The sequence below is a fragment of the Dipodomys spectabilis genome, unplaced genomic scaffold (assembly GCF_019054845.1).
Source record: "Dipodomys spectabilis isolate Male_0828 unplaced genomic scaffold, ASM1905484v1 ptg000231l, whole genome shotgun sequence".
NCBI lineage: Eukaryota > Metazoa > Chordata > Mammalia > Rodentia > Heteromyidae > Dipodomys > Dipodomys spectabilis.
The window spans coordinates 2367227-2384683 of record NW_024870908.1 but is presented as its reverse complement, the minus strand read 5'-3'; the positions used below and the strand labels follow the sequence as shown (position 1 = coordinate 2384683).

General features: G+C 60.8%; 2 protein-coding genes across 4 annotated transcripts in view; both read left to right on the top strand.

Moving 5' to 3' along the window:
* Snx29 (sorting nexin 29) overlaps positions 1–13339 on the top strand; it is a 232860-nt gene extending 219521 nt beyond the window's left edge. For all 3 annotated transcript variants that reach the window (XM_042698295.1, XM_042698296.1, XM_042698294.1), the window contains exons 20-21: positions 6571–6710; positions 11077–13339. In XM_042698295.1, coding sequence (XP_042554229.1) covers positions 6571–6710; positions 11077–11206 — 270 coding nt within the window. In that variant the 3' untranslated portion in view covers positions 11207–13339. The remainder of the gene's footprint in view (positions 1–6570; positions 6711–11076) is intronic.
* Positions 12403–14529, top strand: LOC122123712 (predicted GPI-anchored protein 58). The gene is made up of 2 exons (XM_042698129.1): positions 12403–12817; positions 14279–14529. The coding sequence occupies exons 1-2, from the start codon at positions 12403–12405 to the stop codon at positions 14527–14529; spliced, it is 666 nt and encodes a 221-aa protein (XP_042554063.1).
* The last annotated feature ends 2928 nt before the right edge of the window (positions 14530–17457 follow it).

The following is a 17457-nucleotide window of genomic DNA, read 5'->3' as shown; positions in this document are numbered from 1 at the left end:
CCCACCATCACAGCTCTTCATGGCATCACACTTGCCTCTGAACTCTGGAAAACATAGGAAATGTTCTCAGTGTGCCACACAGAGAAATGAGGCAAACAAGCGCCGATCACATCAGATTTAATAAATGTTATTCTTTAGGAATTAGGCATCATAAATAAAACTGCATTCTCCTTGTCCCTCAGCCCAGAGGGACCCCCCTGGAAAGTTGTTCTGTTTCCTTCCTGTCATGGCTCCGTGCTTTTATTACAAGGGTTATGAGAGAGTTTTCTTTTTATGGCTGCCCATAAATGGTGCCATTCTTTATGCATCCTTTCCAAACTTGTATTCCTTGCACTATTAGGTTTTCTGAGATTTATTCACTCGGCCTCTTGGCATTCGGTTTCATCAGCTCTCTGATAGTCTCCGCATGACTGCTCAGTGCCTGCCTTCCCTCCCTCTCGGGCGGACACTGGGCTGCTGGGTCCCTGCTTGGTTAGTGTTTCCCTGGGCATCTTCCTGGGTACCCCTCCTCACTTCTGTGCCCGTTAACGCTGCCCTGGCCCCTGCCTGCTTAGAGGAAGTTTGAATTAGAATCACATAGCATAGAATCTCCTGGGCTACATTTTTAAAATTAAAAATATTTTAATTGATACATAATATTTGAACACGTTTATGTGGCACAATATGACAATGTGATGCAGGCAGACAATGTGTAATCATCAAACCAGGGCAAGTGGCGTTTTCACGTCTTAATTATGAGTCACTTCCATGTGCTGGAAACCTGCAGATTCTCTTTTCCAATTATTTGGAAAGACGTCATAGACTATTAAAGACTATATGGTTATCCTACAAGGCCAGGGGACACCGTGATGAATTCCTCTTACCTGATTGTATGTTTGGTAGCTTGGCTACATTTTTTTTATCCACTAGAGTGGAGTTCCTCAGCTCCTCCCAAAGCACAGGCCACGGGGCGGCGGGCGCTTCGGGCTGGCAGGGGCCTGTCTTCCTGCCGTGACCTTCTCCCAGCGCAGAGTCTGTGCACGTGGGCAGTGCCCGTCCTTCCTGCTGGACACGAGCATACTTCTTTGGGGCACCTGGAAGGCTGAGCTGGCATTCCGCCTCGCTTCTCCTTGGCCCTCCCCGCGTCCCCCCAGCCCCAGCAGCAAGCTGTGCTCGCTGGCGCCTCTGCCCGGAGCCTGGGGGGAGCAGTGATTCCTGCTGTCTGGGGCGTTCCCGGTGGGAGGTGGGACGGTGTCAGTCGCCCCTGGTCTTTGCTCTGGGGACGGTTTGTATTCCTGAAGTGAGCAAACCGAACAGCGTTCCCTTTCTAGCGGGTTGGGCGTCGGGGCCCCGCTCCGTGTTCTCAGGGCGGCATCTGAGCGGGGCGGGAGGCGGCAGTGTCTTTTCTGAATTCTCAGGGCTGCAGCCTGCTCTTCCGCAGGATCCTTGCCCAATTTGGGTGACATTGTGGCCACTGGCTAGCGTTGAGGACAGCGCCACCCAGCTTCCTTGCTCCCCATTTCCCCTCTGACTTTGGGTCTGCATCAGTGGCCGGACGGCGCCCTCGCCCTGACGGATGCCCCCACCTGTGTTCCTGTGTCAGCGCGGGGTAGTGTTGACAGAAGGTTGGGCAGGCAGGGACTGGGGGGCCCCTGGGAGTCACGTGCTTGAGGCTGCACCACGAGCAGGTGCTGGGAGTCAGGCCCCCATGCTTCTGCTTCCGGGGAACCACCCCGGGCTCACCCACTCACAGACCCATGCTGCTCTGCAGTGGAACGGAGGACGCAAGGTGGATGCCCTGGTGAGCGAGCGCCCGGCTGGCCAGCCCAGTGCTGGCCTCAGATGACGGACTTCCATTCTGTCTCATTCCTGCCCTTGTTAGAGATCTTACCTCTTGCAGTGCGATCACGGGCCGCGAGACCGGCCTGTGCTGTGGAGATCACCAGTCCCTGTTCAGCCAGCCATAGAACAGTAGAGGCCAAGGGGAGGAGAAGCGGCACCTGTTAGGGGCACTGAGGCAAATAGAGAAGGGGAGTAACATCCTCCGTGGCCACTGTGCCCCCGCCGCGAGCCTCTCCCGCCCTCCCTGCCAGAGCCTAGATCTGCTCCAGCAGCTCCAGGCATGTGGCAGAGGGAAATGGAGGTGAGCCCAGCTCTCCCCTGCCGCCGCGCTCACCCCGGTGCCCCGCGCCCAGCTCTGCTCAGTGGATGAATGGACGGGCGCGGCAGCTCTCGTCTCACTGGACACATAAAGAAGTCAGGGCACGCCTCGAAGGCAGCCAGGGGCCAGTCCTTCCCGGATTCTGACTTCATTTCTACTTTCCTTCCCCGGGACATGCCCGAGACTGTCCAGAGTAGATGACACGCTCAGGTAGAACTTAAACATAATCCCTTTGCCCCCCTGCTCCGCCAGGCCCATTTGGCTTGGGTTAAGCTCCATGTCCTGGAAGGTCAGGCTTCTTCCTCAGCCTCTCCCATTGTCCCAGCTCAGGCTGCAGCCGGCATGTGGTGGCGGCTAGCCAAGGTTCTAGAAACGAATGGATGTTTTGTAAACTTCTCTGCATGTAGAGGGCCCATGGGGTGGTAGACCAACTGTACCTGGCAGTTGAGTAGACCCCGTGTTAGAAATAGCTCGGAATGTTGGGGTGTCACCTAGGAATACGGACACCAACTCAAAGGGAACTCAGCAAGGCAAAGCTTACTTCTGCAGAAGGGGTGCCATTGGCCAAGAATCTGGCAAGCAAGCACAGAACAGGCAGGCTGCTCCCCTTTTATCCTTAACCCAGCAGGCCCCGCCCCTCTGCTCCCATTGGCTGAGCTCAGGTTCACAATCTGCAAAAGGCTGTGGTTCAATGAACATGATGTAATTAAAAGTCAAGGAGCTTCTAACAGGATGTCCTGATTAAAGTGCTCAGGAAAAGGATGTATGCAACCAAAATGTGGTGAACAAGGGCCAGGCCACCTGGTCAAAGCTGGAACCCTTCAGAAAATTCTCCAGATTAACAGAAAGGAAGCAAACTACTTAGATAGAAAAGGTTTTTCTCACACTGGATTCCAGTTCTAGCCTGGACACAAGGCAAGTTACCTGGCATCCTGGACTGTAAGTAGCGCTCCCCGCCACTGGCCCCTGACCATTGGCGGTGCTCCACTGGGTGGCTCCTGTGGGTATAGTGTGTGTTGTCTGCAGCTCTTCCAGTCATGCCAGGAGTCCAAGGAACCTGCACCTGCCTAGCCCCGCCCTGGAGGGCAGCTGGGCAGCCCTGCCTGCCTGCCCTGGCTGCGTCTGCGCATTTGCACTTGGCCTTCGGAGCAGGCGCTGGCTGCCGTCTGGCTGCATGAGCTGTGAGGCTAGGGCGGAGCCTGCCTTCAGGGCTCTGTTGTGATGACCTTCTATTTCTTCTGTTGCTTCTAGAAGGCCTGACGGTAAATTTTGTTTGGTCTGCGCCATGCGCTCAGGCATTTGAATTAGCTGTGGACTGAGGTGAGAGCCGAGATTTTTAGCTAATGGCTCTGCCTAGCAAGAGCGTGCGGGGCTGGCCCCCCGCCACGGTGCCTGTCCAGCATTCCAGTCCTTCACCCGCATAGCTGTCGTCCTCTCCGCCGCCCAGTGGTCGCCCTCCCCGCCCCTGCGGTGGCGGTGGCGGTGGGTGGGCCTCCGGGGCATGGGGCTGAGTGAAGGAAGATGGTCCTCTCCCGCGCCTCAGCTGTCACTTGGTTCTTGTCCCACACTTAACTTCTTGGAGCCTCGCGGATGCGGGGTGTGGGGTGGGAGGCGTGTGCAAGTATCAACGCAGTTCTTGGCGCTCAGCGTGCCTGGCCGGTGCTGTCCTCACTCCTCAGTGCTGCTTGCACCCCACAGTCCTGTGAACTCCACACTGTGGGGGCAATTAGAAGGGTCCCACAAGATGCCACCACTGCTATCAGCAGTACCTCTGAGCATCTCCAAACTAGACCCTGTGTGACTGGCATCGGTGTGAAGCGATGCGAGGCGCTGTGAGGGCACCGCTGTTCCTGGTGACACTGGCACAGGACGGCATGTGTGCGCCACCTGTCAGCCTGGCTGACACTGGGATCCAAGGCTGTGCAACCTGGAGGGCTGGGGAGGGAAGGGGAGTGGCCCCTAGACCTCAGGGGCACATTGACTGCCCTGCCTGCCTCTGCTGTTGGGGACCTGGAAACTATTTCTGGGCAGAATTCGCTGGAGCCCAGAATCTTGCTTGGATCTCTAGGCACCACCGACAGAGGCCCACAGTTACCAGGCGTGGACAAGAAAGTTCTCCCTGGGCCAGCTGCCTGGTGCGTAGCATAGAGGGGTAACGCAGTCATGGGTAGCCCCGGCCCGCAGAGCCGCTGATCGCAGCCCGGGACGGCACGTGGTGGTGGTGGAGGTGGAGGTGGTGGAGGGAAGGGGAGCTGTCTGGGGCAGGGGCGGGGCCTCAGCTGGGGGTGTGTCTGGGTGCTCGGGCTCATCTTTCAAGGGAAGTCAGGATTCTGGTGTTTGTAAGAGGTCTCTGGGTTTGATCATTTGACGCACGGCTCCGTCCGAACACCACATAGCCATGGGGCATGTTTTGTCCATGAACCCCCACAGGACTTGTGAAAGCGAGGATCCATCTTTACCAGTCTGGAACCCTCCAACCCCCGGGGGGAGTTGGTTCTGAGCCATGTTGAATGGACCTGCTCATTCCTTTGAGGGGTGTACCACACCCCTGAAAATGCCAGAGTGTACAGGCATGGTGGCTCCTGTAATCCCAGCGTTTCCAAGGCCAAGGCAGGAAGATGGGCAGTTTAAGACTAGTATAGACTATGTAGAGACGCCCCATCTTAAAAAAAATCCAGAAGCAGAAATTCACTTGAAAATGCATTTACAAATACGCACTAGCTACTAGGTTGCACCAGGGAATTAGCATAAATTTTGTTAGCAGCGATAATGGCATTCGGTTAAATAAGAAAGTGTTCCTAATCTTTTAAAAATACACACTGTTGTATTTAAGAGTGAAATGTCATGCTGGTGCTAATTTACTTTAAAACAACTTAACAAAATGGTCAGAATGATGAACCAGTGCAGGCAAGGTTAGAACTATTAGAAAAGGATGGGGGGCTCATTAGAATGCTCTGTCTTTTGATGTATTTAAGTTCTTACACCGCAAAATAAAAACATCCAGTCACAGAGAAGAATGGGCGGTCTTCATGCCCCAGAGCCTCAGTGTTGGAAGGGTCCCGTCTAGGGGCTAAGGTCAGAGGTCAGCCAGTCCTTCCGGCCTCTGTCCCATAGAAGATGGCTTCCGCTAGCGCCCATGTGGAGTCATGCAGCCTGAACCCTGCTGTTCTGCTGCTGAGAGGAAGCCTGGAGGTCTGTCGTGTAGGCTGCAGGTTGTTGGGTGTCTTGGGGGAGGCTGGAACTGTCCGGCTGCTTGGAGACCTGAGTGGCTGGCTGTTTATTCAGAGGTAATCTTACGGACTTTCCTACCCAGGCCGGCTTCCAACTGCGACGCTCAGCTCTCAGCCTCTGAGCAGCTAGGGTTTCAGGCGTGGGCCACCGGCGGCTGGCTTGCCTGTAGGATTCTCCTGGACCAGGACCAGGCCTGGGCTTCGGGGCCCGGCTCTTGTGAGAAATGGGTGCGTGGAAAGGACGTGGGATGCCTCCAGGCGAGACCCCGACCACCAACTTGCTGTTGCTGGGGCAACAAGAGGTCACTGGGGACTGGATGGGGGAGGTAGACTTGGGGGAGGCCTTTGGCCTCCGCTGGAGGTGGGGTCACCCTCCTGGAGCTCCGTAGCCCCGCCCCGCCCCGCCCCTCTAACCTCTCCCTGCGCTGTGTCTGGAACATTCTTCTGGGTCAGGTCAAGTGGGAGCTCATCAGCAGCAGACACGCACAGCAGAGGGTGTCCACGCAGGGCTGGCACAGTTACCTGCGCCCATGGCCCCTCTGGCAAGTCTCCCCCGGGCACCAGAGGGGAGGTGGAGGCACCAGCAGCTGGGGCTCCTTGCGGCTGCTCCGAAGCCACGCAGGGTCTCACCCAGCCCCGCCCAGAGGGGCCTCAGCGGGGAGCTCCCGCTCCGCCCTGTGAGCCTGTGTGTGCCCTTTAAGAGAAGCGAGGAAAATGGGTTTGCATTTCACAACACTGTCCAGGCAGAATGGAGAATTCTGTCTTCACCCAGGCGGTCACCAGGCCTGTGCACCTGTCCCGGTCCTGGCCTGTGAAGCCCACGAGAGCCTCAGAAGTGGCCCCTGTGCCCACTGCGGGTCCCTAGCACGTGCCCCAGGCATTGTGTGCCACAGCGGGAGACCCCCAGGGCTGCGCACGTGCGCCCTCCATAGAGACAGTCCTGTGAGCAGACCTGGAATGCAGACGGGGGGGGGGGGGGGTGGGCGGCGGGGGAGCAGCGCGTGGGTTATGGGCTCTGGGGGGAGCTGAGTGAGATGAGCCCACATGGTCACTCCTGAACAGGAGAGGAGCGGGAGGTAAACGCACGCGCGCGCGCACACACACACACACACACACACACGTTCAAGGTCGGGGGGGGGGGGTGGCTCCTGAGCAGGCGAGGCAGACAAACCCAGCGCATGCTTGTCTCTGTGCTCTCAGGACGCCAAGTTCGTGGAGGAGCGGCGGAAGCAGCTGCAGAGTTACCTGCGCAGTGTCATGAACAAGGTCATCCAGATGGTGCCCGAGTTCGCTGCCAGCCCCAAGAAAGAGACGCTCGTGCAGCTGATGCCCTTCTTCGTGTGAGTACCGCGGTGTGGGAGCCCCGCGCGGCCCTCGGCGCCCCCTGCAGCGCTGTGCGTGCCAGGCGCCTGCGGCCGCAGGCTGCCATCAGCCCTGGCCCCGAGCCCTGACATCTCTCTGGATTTTGTCTCTTTGACGTTTGAGACTGTGGAGTCCCAGCCAGCTTCAGTCCCAGACCTCAGGTAGGAGGCCTGGGATTATAGGCATGCACCACCCGACCCGGCTCCTTTAGTAGATCAAAGGAAAGCTCAATTTCCCGTTCAGCCAGGGGTTTCTCCAGTGGTGGTGGGCCCAGCACAAACTCACTCTTAGAGGCCCACTGACATGGAAGTGTCTGGATGGACCCCTGAGACACTGTGCAGCACCCCAGCCCCAGTGTCACCACCTGGGGACGGGAATGGGCAGCCCGTGGGGGTAATGAAGACCAGCCGAGGCGCTGGGCTGCGTCCGAGGGTGGAGGGACAGGACATGGATCCGGGAGGTGAGGATGAGACACGGGAAACTTCTCTGGACCTGGTGCCAGGGTGGGAGGCGTACATGGCCTCTGGGCTGGTGGGGATAGGAACTTTGTGGTCTGCTTGTCTCTCTTTCAAAGCTTACAGTTCTCTCAACCTCAAACCTCAAGAAAAAGCACTCAAGAAAGTGGGGGAAACATTTTAATTTCACAGCAGTTAGAAAGCGCTAGGAATAGTGGTGCATGTCTGTAGTCCCAGCACTTAAGATGATGCAGGAAGGTCAAGAATGAAAGTCAGCTTGGCTATGGTGAGATCTTGTTTCCAAAAGGAGTGAGCTAAGGGGCAGTGGTCCAGGTCCCTGGTGCAGGATGCAGCAGGAAGTGCGGGTGGAGGGCAGGGGTCAGGAGGAGCGTGGGGTCCATGGCCCCTGGAGAACGTGGTGAGCGCTGCTGTCCGTCCGGCAGCGCGGCGAGGACCTTCGCACCAGGCTGCGCTGCTCCACATCCCCCGAGCCTCGCGGTTCCTGTGACACAGTGCTCTGGGGTTTCTGGAATAGCGAGCAAAGCAAGCTGGCAGTCCCCGAGCAGCCCCGGGAATCCCGAGGCCTGTCCTTCAGGACGCTTGCTCCCTGTGCCCGCGCAGATGTGTGCAGATCACGTGTGGGGAAGTGGAGGGCGGAGCTGGAGACACGGGGAATCCGTGTCATGGGTGGAGGGGGGCAGGTGAGGTGGAGCCTCCCCCAGCAGCTGTCTCCCGTGCAGCAGGTGGCATCTGTCACTGCTTCGGCGGGAGCACGCCACCAGTGTCATCCTGGCCGCTTCTGCGCGCCCGCCGCGCCTCCCCAGCCCGGCATCCTGCAGCTGTCCGCCGGGGCCGCGTGCCTCGCGCACCTGATCTGAGATGGGCTGCGTGGTCCAGCAGACGGGTCCACTTACCCTGACCAGCCCCCCGTGTTGTTCACCTCTGTCCCTGTCCCGTCACCCCTTGGAGGTTGGTCCTCCTCATCCTGGAGGTGGCGCCAGGCTCCTCGCCGCCATTTCCCAGCTCTGCATTTTCAGCGGAGTGCGGGCTGCCAGCCCCGCACTGTCTACACAGCGGCCCCTCCTGGCCGGAGCTGTCAGGGGCGGTGAGTGGCTGTGGGGGGGTCCTCGCCTCCCCCCCCCCCCCCCCCCGCTGGGTCACTCCCCAGGCCAGAGGCAGCGAGCACTGGGAAATGGGGCTGGGAGGACGGAGGCTGCTGCCCCCTCCGCAGCTTCCCACAGCCCCTTCCTGTCCTCAGATGCCTGGCGCGCTTGACGGGCTTCGTGCGTTTGCTCACCGTAGGGGCTGCGGGTGCGGGCGGTGCTGCGAGACGGCAGGAGAGGTGGCCACAGCACGCGTCCACGGGACACACCGCGTCCTCGTGGCTCCTGGCGTGGCCACCCCCGGCCTGCAGGCAGGCCACCTTGATCTTGTCACACGTGTCCGGCGCCCTGGGCCAGCCTTGCTGGGTCCAGAGCCAGCGGCAAGGGGCCCGATCCCCTCTTTTTGTAGTGAGTCCGCGGCCCGAGGGTGCAGACCTCTCCTGGCCTCCGTGGCTCAGCTGTGCAATGGGGGTGGTGGCAGCACTGGCCTGGCGGGGTCACGGGCACCTGCGCTGGCCACAGCCCCGTTTCGCTGCTCGAGCCGCGCCCGGCCCCGGCAGCTTGCCCTACTTCCTGGCTTGTATTTTTAAATGCTGGAGCATCTGAAAATCCAGTTTGGAGACAGGGAAACATGAGGTTATTTTGAGCACAATAGCCTGCACCATTTGAGGTTAGTTTAAAAAACACACACACCAAAAAAACACCAATAAAGCCCTAGGAAGCAGCGCTGCTGCCCCCGAAAAGCCGCTGCCCCGCAGCCCCGCCGCTCCCGCCGCGGGTTGGCCGGTGCCGGCGCTCTGGGTTTCCCGCGTCCTTCAGTGATGGGTAGGGTGGCCGCGGCCATAGTGGCACTGGCCTGGCTGGCTCTCCCCGGCTCAGTGCCATGCAGTGGACAGGGCTGTGGTACTGGATGGGACGCGATCCCAAGGCCGCCCATGCTTGGCATGGTGGGCCCGGCCAGGCTCCCTTCCGGGGCAGGGTCCACGCCCCGACCCCTGCCCCACCCAGGCATGGAGAGACAGAAGCCGTCGCAGGCCCTGTCCAAGGCCAGCGTATGAGCTGTCCCCAGGGGGAGTGACGAGGCGGGTGCCAGAGGGGCGGGCACCCTGTCACCAGACAAAAGCGTACAGTCATCTGTGGGTCATCCACAGGGGAGTGGCAGGACTGTGGCAAGCAGGGGGGAGGACCGAGAGCCAGGCTGTCCAGGACCGCACTGGGCGCGGGGCTCAGCTGCTGGCAGGGACTCCCTTTGCTGTGTAACAGGCCGGCCACGGGCCTTTTTCAGTTTTCTGTGGGTGACTCAGTTCTCACGGCTGGTGTCAGGTGTCCGTCTGCTCCGCGTGTAACTGGCGTGGGTGCCTGTGCCTCAGGCGCACAGATTCCTTTGTTTCTGCGCCTGTTAGTGGATCACAGGACACGGGCTGTGGGGCTGCTTCCGGCCTCGTCCTCGGGAGCCACTGCAGGTGCTGGCGCGAGCAGCAGGCAGGCGCTCTGTCCACGGGAACCGGCGCCCTCGCCGTGCGCTGCCAGGGCACTGGGTCTCCCCAGTGGCTCCGCACGGGGGCCGGGCGCCCCGGCTCCCCCTTCTCCTCGCCCCTCCCAGAGCGGAGGAGGCCCGCAGACAGCGCTGTAAGGGTGCCAGCCTGTGCCAAGGTGCCAGGGCTGAGCTACACACAGTCTCCCCCTCCCCCCACTCTCAGTCTCGGAGAGGAAGGCCCCATCTTTAGCATCCGCAGTGAGCGAGTGCCGCGTGCACGCACAGCACAGCGGCCGCACGGCAGCAGCCGCCTTCGCCCACGCCATCGCCGGCGGGGCTGTGCAGACGCGCGCTTCAGGCGCTGCCCTACTCCAGAAGCTCGCGTGTCTGGAGGGGAAAGGGGTGTCTCACCATCTCCTTTCTAAGGAAGCTGGGGCTGGATTCTAGAAGGATCTTTTTCTAGCCGAGTGATCTTCACATAACGGCCTGGGAAGCGCCACACTGTTCCACTGAATTGGAAAGAAACTTCGGGGAGCCATCGAGGCAGACCTCGTGCTTTGGCTCTAACTCCTCCCTCTGGGGCTGGGAGAGTCCTCCTCCTGCTGCTGGGGTTGCAAGTGTGCACCACGCCAGGCGCTGGTCTAAACACTCTGCTCTCCAAGTTCCCTAGGCCTGTGAATCCGCTGTGCTGCCCCCAGGCCTCCTGGACAGCCTCTGACGCTTGGCTGCCCAGTCCTGGTCAGGCTGGTCATCCTGCCCTCTGCCGCTAAGCCCCGTAGCGACTCCGGCTCCTCCTCTGCAGTATGGAGGAGAGCGCCTGCCCCTGCGCACTGCGGGGTTTCCCGGAGCAAGTGTGCAGGTCAGCGGAGCAGGCCCCGTGGGGTAGATGTGGCCCCATCCCTCACCCCCAGCCACCAGGACGGGTACTGTCCTGGCCACCAGTGGCGGCAACCCCAGGACAGATGTCGCGAGAAGCCCAGGCATGTGTGACTCTGCATCAAGGAGAAACAGACCTGAGGCCACGGTTGTGGCTGGAGGCCTGGTGCAGCGGTAGAGCGCCCTTCTAGCAAATGAGGCCCTGAGTTCAAGCCCCAGTGCCACCCGTCAGTATGCTCTTGGTTTGGTTGTGTTGGGGCTTGAACTCGGGGCCTTGGGCTCATTAAGTGGGTGACCTACTTGGGTCTAGACCCAAGGCCTTCAACGCCTTAAATCGGGGCCCTGGCCTATGGCCCCCAAGCCAGCTCAGACATCTGCCCGTGTCTGGGAAGGCTGAGCACCCGCCTCACCCACGTCTCTCGCTGTCTTGCAGGGACATCGCCCCTCCCGGAGAGCCACTGAGCAAGAGCAGCCGCCCCAAAGCGGCCTCCCGCTTCTCCCGGCTGTCCCGAGGGCCCCCCCGGGAGCTGCGTAATGTGGAGCCCCAGAGTGGCGACCTCTGACCTCAAGGAATCCAGACCTGGCCACTGCATCCCACGCGCCGTGGCCCAGTGCCTTGGCACCGCAAGCACACCTCCCCCGCCGCCACGTGCCACTGATTAAACCATCCCTCGGCTGCCAGGCCCGTCCTTGCACACGGGGCACGGGGCCCTGCTCTCCAGCCCAGGCTGGCAGCAGGGTGGGCACTGGGCCGGACTTGGAGTCTGTGGGCGAGATGCACAACCCCGGGGTTTCCTGGCACAGGGGGACTCCCAGGGGACCCAGCGAGGCCACGGGCCTCTGCGCTTGTTCTCACGAGGAGGCGGGGCTGCACCGCGGCCGGTGGTTCCTCTCCACGCTCCTCCCCGTCCCCTGCCGGAGCTGGCGGCGCTGCTCAGCTGGTCCCGGAGAGCCGTGCCTCATCCCGGCTGGCTTCAGGATGCCCCAGGGTCGGCGCTGTGGGGACCTCTGTGGAAGGTTCTAGCTCCTGTGGAGATCACGATGGCCCCTCAAGACTCGATCGGTCCTGTCCACCCTGTGTCCCCCGAGCCTTGCCCCGTGCTCAGGGCGGGACGAGGATCCCGCGTGGCAGCCATGGTCCACATCCCTTCCCCAGGACAGGCTGCCCACGACACAGCCCGAGCTGCACGGGTCCCCCACCCCGCGGGCCCCGCCAGGAGCCCAGCAGATAGGAGTTTGTTAAAAGGACTGCGCAACCATTGGGGTACAGCTGCTTTGGGGACCAGAGAACAAGAACTGACTAGAGACTTGTTGGGGAACAGAGAACCACCACAGCCCTCCTGACAGCCATGGCTGCTCCCCGCCACCCGGTGACCTCCCCGCCGGGCACTGGTGGCCGTGCAGCCATCTGGACCACGGTGGTGCGGTGCCTGCGCCGGCCCTGGCCGTGGTCCACGCAGGGGCCATGGCTGCCTCCCCCGCCGAAGCCTCACTGACACGAGCATGCACAGCCACAGCCAAGACCGAGGCCAGCCGTGAGTGCCCAGAGCTCCTGACGTCTCCTTGGGGTCACCTGGCTGCCCCGCCCTCCCCACCCCTCCCAGGCCCGTGCACGTGGGTCCCTGAGCCCTTCTGAGCCCACAGCAGGCACAGGACCGCTGTGCGGGCGGCCCCGTGCAGCCGCTCGCTTCTACCTGCACGACCTGTGCGCCTGGCCCCGGGCTAGCTCTGCCACCTCCTCCCCCTCCCGGCACCCGGCATGGTCCCCCAGTCAAGAGGCCCAGGGCCAGACCTGCTCCTGCCCTGCCACTGGAGGCAGAGGGGAGCGGAGACCTGCTCCTGCCCTGCCACTGGAGGCAGAGGGGAGCGGGCGCCACCCCTGAACAAGGCCTCCACACCTGCCCCCGCCCTCCCGGCCCCCCGCCAGCCCCAGGGAAGCAGCTGGGTGGGCACCGCACCAGTTCTGCACAGCTCCAGCGCTGTGTATCTGATCTTCCAGTTCTGTGCCAAGAAGTCCACGTCCCTGCTTCCTTACCACAGGCCTCTGTGGCGGCTCCTGCCCGGAGGCAACCGGACCCTGCTTCACCCGGGCCCAGCGCCCCAGTCAGGCCGCTGTCTGCGGCAGCCCTCGGCCCCCTCCCTCCCCCCTCCCCCCGACTCCAGCGGGCTCCCAGGTACCCAGAGGCTTTGTGAGAAGTAGAAGCACACTAGAAAAGATTGAGTGGCACTACTGGTAGAAGGGTCTGGAACCACCAAGTTCTGATGCCAGGTCTGATTGGCTGGTCCTGTGTCTCCCTGTCCTGTTTGCACCCCCCCCCCATGGCCTGCCCCCCTCCACTGGGGCCACCCGTCCCCTCACAGTTGCCATCAGAGTTGCTAAGTCCTGGAGCGTGGGGTCCCCAGAAGAACGGGGCTCCCTAGCCTTTGGCATCTCTAAGTGACCCCACAAAGGCTGAGGGGTGCGGGGAGCAGGCGGGCAGCACCAAGGCTGCTGGGCCTGCCGCCCACGGGGCACTTGGCACCCAGCTGCCCCGTGTTAAGGTTTACACACTAGAATTTTTAACAAATACATTTAATTTTCTAAACTCTCTTGTATTAAAGCTTTCTTTTGGAATAAGCTGCGGGGATTTTGTTACAGTCTGGCTGAGACTAACCTCTTCCCAGCGAGGACATAAAGCACCACGTTTTATACAGCACTGGCCTGCGTGGTCTGTTTCTTTGTCTCAGTTCTTTTCAGGTATGGCAAGCTTCCAGAAGGTTCACTCATTATTTCCCATGATACCCAGGGTGGTAGGATTTAGTTCAACTAATAGCAATTTGTGTGAATGAAATGGGACAAAGTCCCATTTGTAGCTATATTTATCAGGCAGATTTGCCTAGTTTGTAAGTGTGGAATCAAAATTCCCTACAGGGAATAAAACAAAACCAAATAAACCTCATGCCAGGTCTGTACTCATGGAGTTAAGAAAGGTCAGGTGTGGTAGCTGACTTCTGAAATCCCAGCAACTCTGGAGACAGAGATACGTCAGGCTCAAGGCCAGCCCAGACAAAAAAGTGAGACCTCATCTTAACCAATATGTCAGGTGAGGTGGTCACCTCCACAGGAGATGTATCTAGGCCGACTGTGATCCAGGCTGGCCTAGCAAAAAGAAACACACTCAACACCTATCTGAAAAACAAAGGCTGGAGCTGGCCACATGACTCAGTGGTAGAGCACCTGCCTACTAAGTACAAGGCCCCGAGTTCAAACCTCAAGACTTTCCTTCTTTTTAACCCAACCACCCAGTCGGACTGCGGTGGGAAATCCACAGGATCAGAGACCAGCGGCCGCCCGCCCGCCCTGGGGCCTCTGCCCCGCCCTCCTCACAGGCTGGCTGTGGCGGGCCGGCTCCCTGCCATTGCCCAGCCTGGCTGGCGCCCCCCCTCGTCTGTGGGTGGCAGGGCATCCCAGCCTCACCCTCTGCCATGGCACCCCAAGACTGGCCACCTCCTCCCTGCCAGCCTTTCCTCCTGCCAGCCCACCTGTCCCCTGCCCAGCGGGAAATGTCTCCAGGGCACCTCGAGCCTTCCCAGCCTCCACGACTGACCCCATCCGTGCCCCTCAGACGCCCTCTTGTCCCACACCTCCACCCCAGGGCCCCCACCAGCCACCCACACCCCTAAAGCGCTCCAACTTCCCATAACCCCATCAGGAAGAAAAGACGGAGACGGCGACACATCCTCACCCTACCCGCACGCGTCAGATCGTGACATCGGTGCTTCAGACGCTGGGGCAGGCGAGCGCAGAGTCCCCTACGCGGGTGCCTCCAACCCGTGTTCCTTCCTGTCCAGCTTCATGAGCATCCCACCTGCCCCGTCTGCAGCAACTCCCGGCTTCCCCGGCTGAGAACTGGCGCCCGCCCTCCACTGCTGACACAACACTCAGCACTGGGAATTTTGGTGGCACTGGGTGTGAGCGCGGGGCCTCGCGTGTCCCGGCGGGCGGGCGGGCGGGCGGGCGGCTGCTGCTGCTGCGCCGCGTGAGCGGCTGTCCCTCCCCTGACCTGACCATCCTCGCCGTTCCAGACGTCCCTCACTGTGAGGATGAAGGCGTGTGCGCCACCGCCGTGGGTTCAGATGGAGTCTGGAGAAGCTGTCTGCCCAGGCTGGCCTCAAATCAGGATCTTCCCATTCTCAGCCTCCGAAGTAGCTAAGATGACGGCTGAGCCCCTGGTGCCTGGCTCAACCTGTCAAGTCTAGACGCTGCCTCTCCCGCCCAGCTAGGCCCCAGGCAGGTCCGACAGCTCAGGCTGGCCACGTCCAGTGCCCTGCGGCACCCGAGGGCCCCAACTCCCTCCTCTCCACCCAGCACGTTCCATCCTGTCCACTCAGCATCCAAGGACACGCCTCCGGCTCCACGGAGGCCACGCTCGCTCACAAGCCAGGCAGAGAGCCGTCCCCCCTTTCTACCCACCCCCCACCCCCAGCACAGGTTGGAGTCACCGCGCCAGCCTCTACCCCAGCCTCTGCCTGATCAAACTCCTGAGAGTGGTGAGGGGCCCCACAGCCTTTGGTCCCACGGTGTCACCCAGCAGGCGCCAGGGGGCGCCCGTCCCAGCAAGGTCAAGGGGCGTGGCTTCTGGCTGTGGTCTCCCTGCGCTCTGCTGGAGCCGATTGGACTCTGCTCCCCAGCCGCAGGACCCCAGCTCAGCCAACGAGCTGCACTGCACACTGATGTACAACAGCCCGGGAGAAACTGAGGCAGCCACGTGGAGGCCCGCTCACAGCGGGGCAGGCTTCGGCGGGAGCGCAGCCGCTCTGGCCGGGGTTGACATGGGGGCAGCTCACGCGGGCCGTGGTGCCGCCCTCCGCAATGGTACCCCCACCCCTGCGCGGCCCTCACCAGCACGCCTGCAGGGACCCCACATGGCCCCAGGCCGCCGGCTCCCAGCAGCCACTGCACCCCGTGTCCAGCTCTGCCCCTGCTGCTGCCTCCCAACAGGAAACACAGTTTTTGCTTTTGTTTTGTTGGTTGTGGGTCTTGAACTCAGGGCCGGGGCGCTGTCCCTGAGCTCTTCCGCTGGAGGCGAGCACTCTACCACTTGAGCCACAGCGCCATTTCCTTCACTGCAGATGAGTCTCAGGGACTTTTCCTGCCAGGGCTGGCTTTGAACCATGATCCTGGATCTCAGCCTCCTAGCTAGGATGCCAGGCGGGAGCCGCTGGCGTCCAGTTCTTTCCTCAAGCCCCCCCCCCCCTCATCCTCGGTGAGCAATGTCCGGTCCACCATGGCTCCTAAGACCGGCCGCGCCTCCCTCTGCTGACCTTCCTCCCAGGTGACTCCATCCTCGTCCCGGGCGCTGCCCACCCCAACATCACCGACTCGGGTCGTGGCTCAGCTGTGGCCCATTCCTCTCCTTCCAGCAGGGCGGGCCCGGGGTGGGGCACGCGGGGGTTTGCAGGGGCCCTCTGCACTCATCAAAGGGAGACTTGGGGTGGGCCTGACCTGATCGTGCGCCCTGGCTCTGGGAAAGGAGCCGGGAAGTCGCCACAGGGAGGCCGTGGCCGTGGCCGGGTGCGGTGGGCAAAGGGCCGGCAGCCAGCAGGGACCGCAGGGACCGCAGCGACAGCGTGCTCCCGCTGTGTGCGGGGCGTGAGCCGTGCAAGGGTTAACCTTAGAAATGAGGAAATGCGTGTCCGCGTGCATTTATATTATGAAACAAACCCAAGAGGGGCTTTTTCAAATGAAGAGGTTTTCAGAATAAGACGCTTGCTTGGATCTGTGATAACGATTGCTCCTAGGCAACCATCGGGGCTGCGGACGGTGTTTGGGGAGGCCCCTGCCCAGGCTCCATCGCCAGAGGACCCAGACATGGGGCCCAGGGGTCCCTGACCACACAGCCCCCACCAGCCCCCTGGGGGCTGGATGAAAGGCACTGGGAACATATCTGTCCTTCCTTCTAGAACTTTCAATCAAAGACCATGGCATTTGGCAGCACTGGTCAGCTGGGCTAAGCAAGCACCTAGCAGATTGCTTCCCAGCGGCCAGCCGCCATGTGTTCTGGAAGCCTTCAACGCCCACCTGTGGCTGAGGCGTCCATCTTCACGTGGGAGGTGGAGGTCTGGAAGCAAAGCCTCCAAGGCAAAATGTATGTGAGACCCCTCTCAACAAACAAACCAGACGTGGACAGTCATGGCTATAATCCCAACCATATGGGTGGTAGGCGTATGTAGGAGAACCGACAGAATCAAGTCAGTGCAGGAAAAGCATGAGACCCTATCTGAAAAACACCTAAAGCAACAAGGTCTGTGGCTCTGGTGGTTTAGCACCTGCCTCTGCCTAGCAAGCCGGAGCCCGAGTTCAAACCAGAATGACAAACAAGACAGGAAGCGAGGGTATGAAGAAACCGGAACCCAGCAAGCACCAGGGGCTGTGGAAACAATTCTCAAAGCATTCAGCGTGGAATCGCCGCCTCTGCAGCGGCACTACCTTGGCAGACACGAGGGTAAAGGGACGCAGGCCCCCCAAATGCTTGTCAAAGCAATGGTCTTGCCAGGCACCACTGGCTCGCCTGTAATTCCAGCTATTCAGGAGGCTGAGATCTGAGGATCACATTTAAAACCAGGCCAGGGAAGAAAGTTCATTCATAAGACTCTGATCTCCAATTAACCAGCAAAAAGCCAGAAGTAGAGCCATGACTCAAGTGGTAGAGCACCACCTTTGACCACAAAAGCTGAGAGACAGCAACCAGGCCCTGAGTTCCAGCCCCAAGACTGACATGCGGGTGTGTGCTCGCTCTCTCTCTCTCTCTCTCTCTCTCTCTCTCACACACAC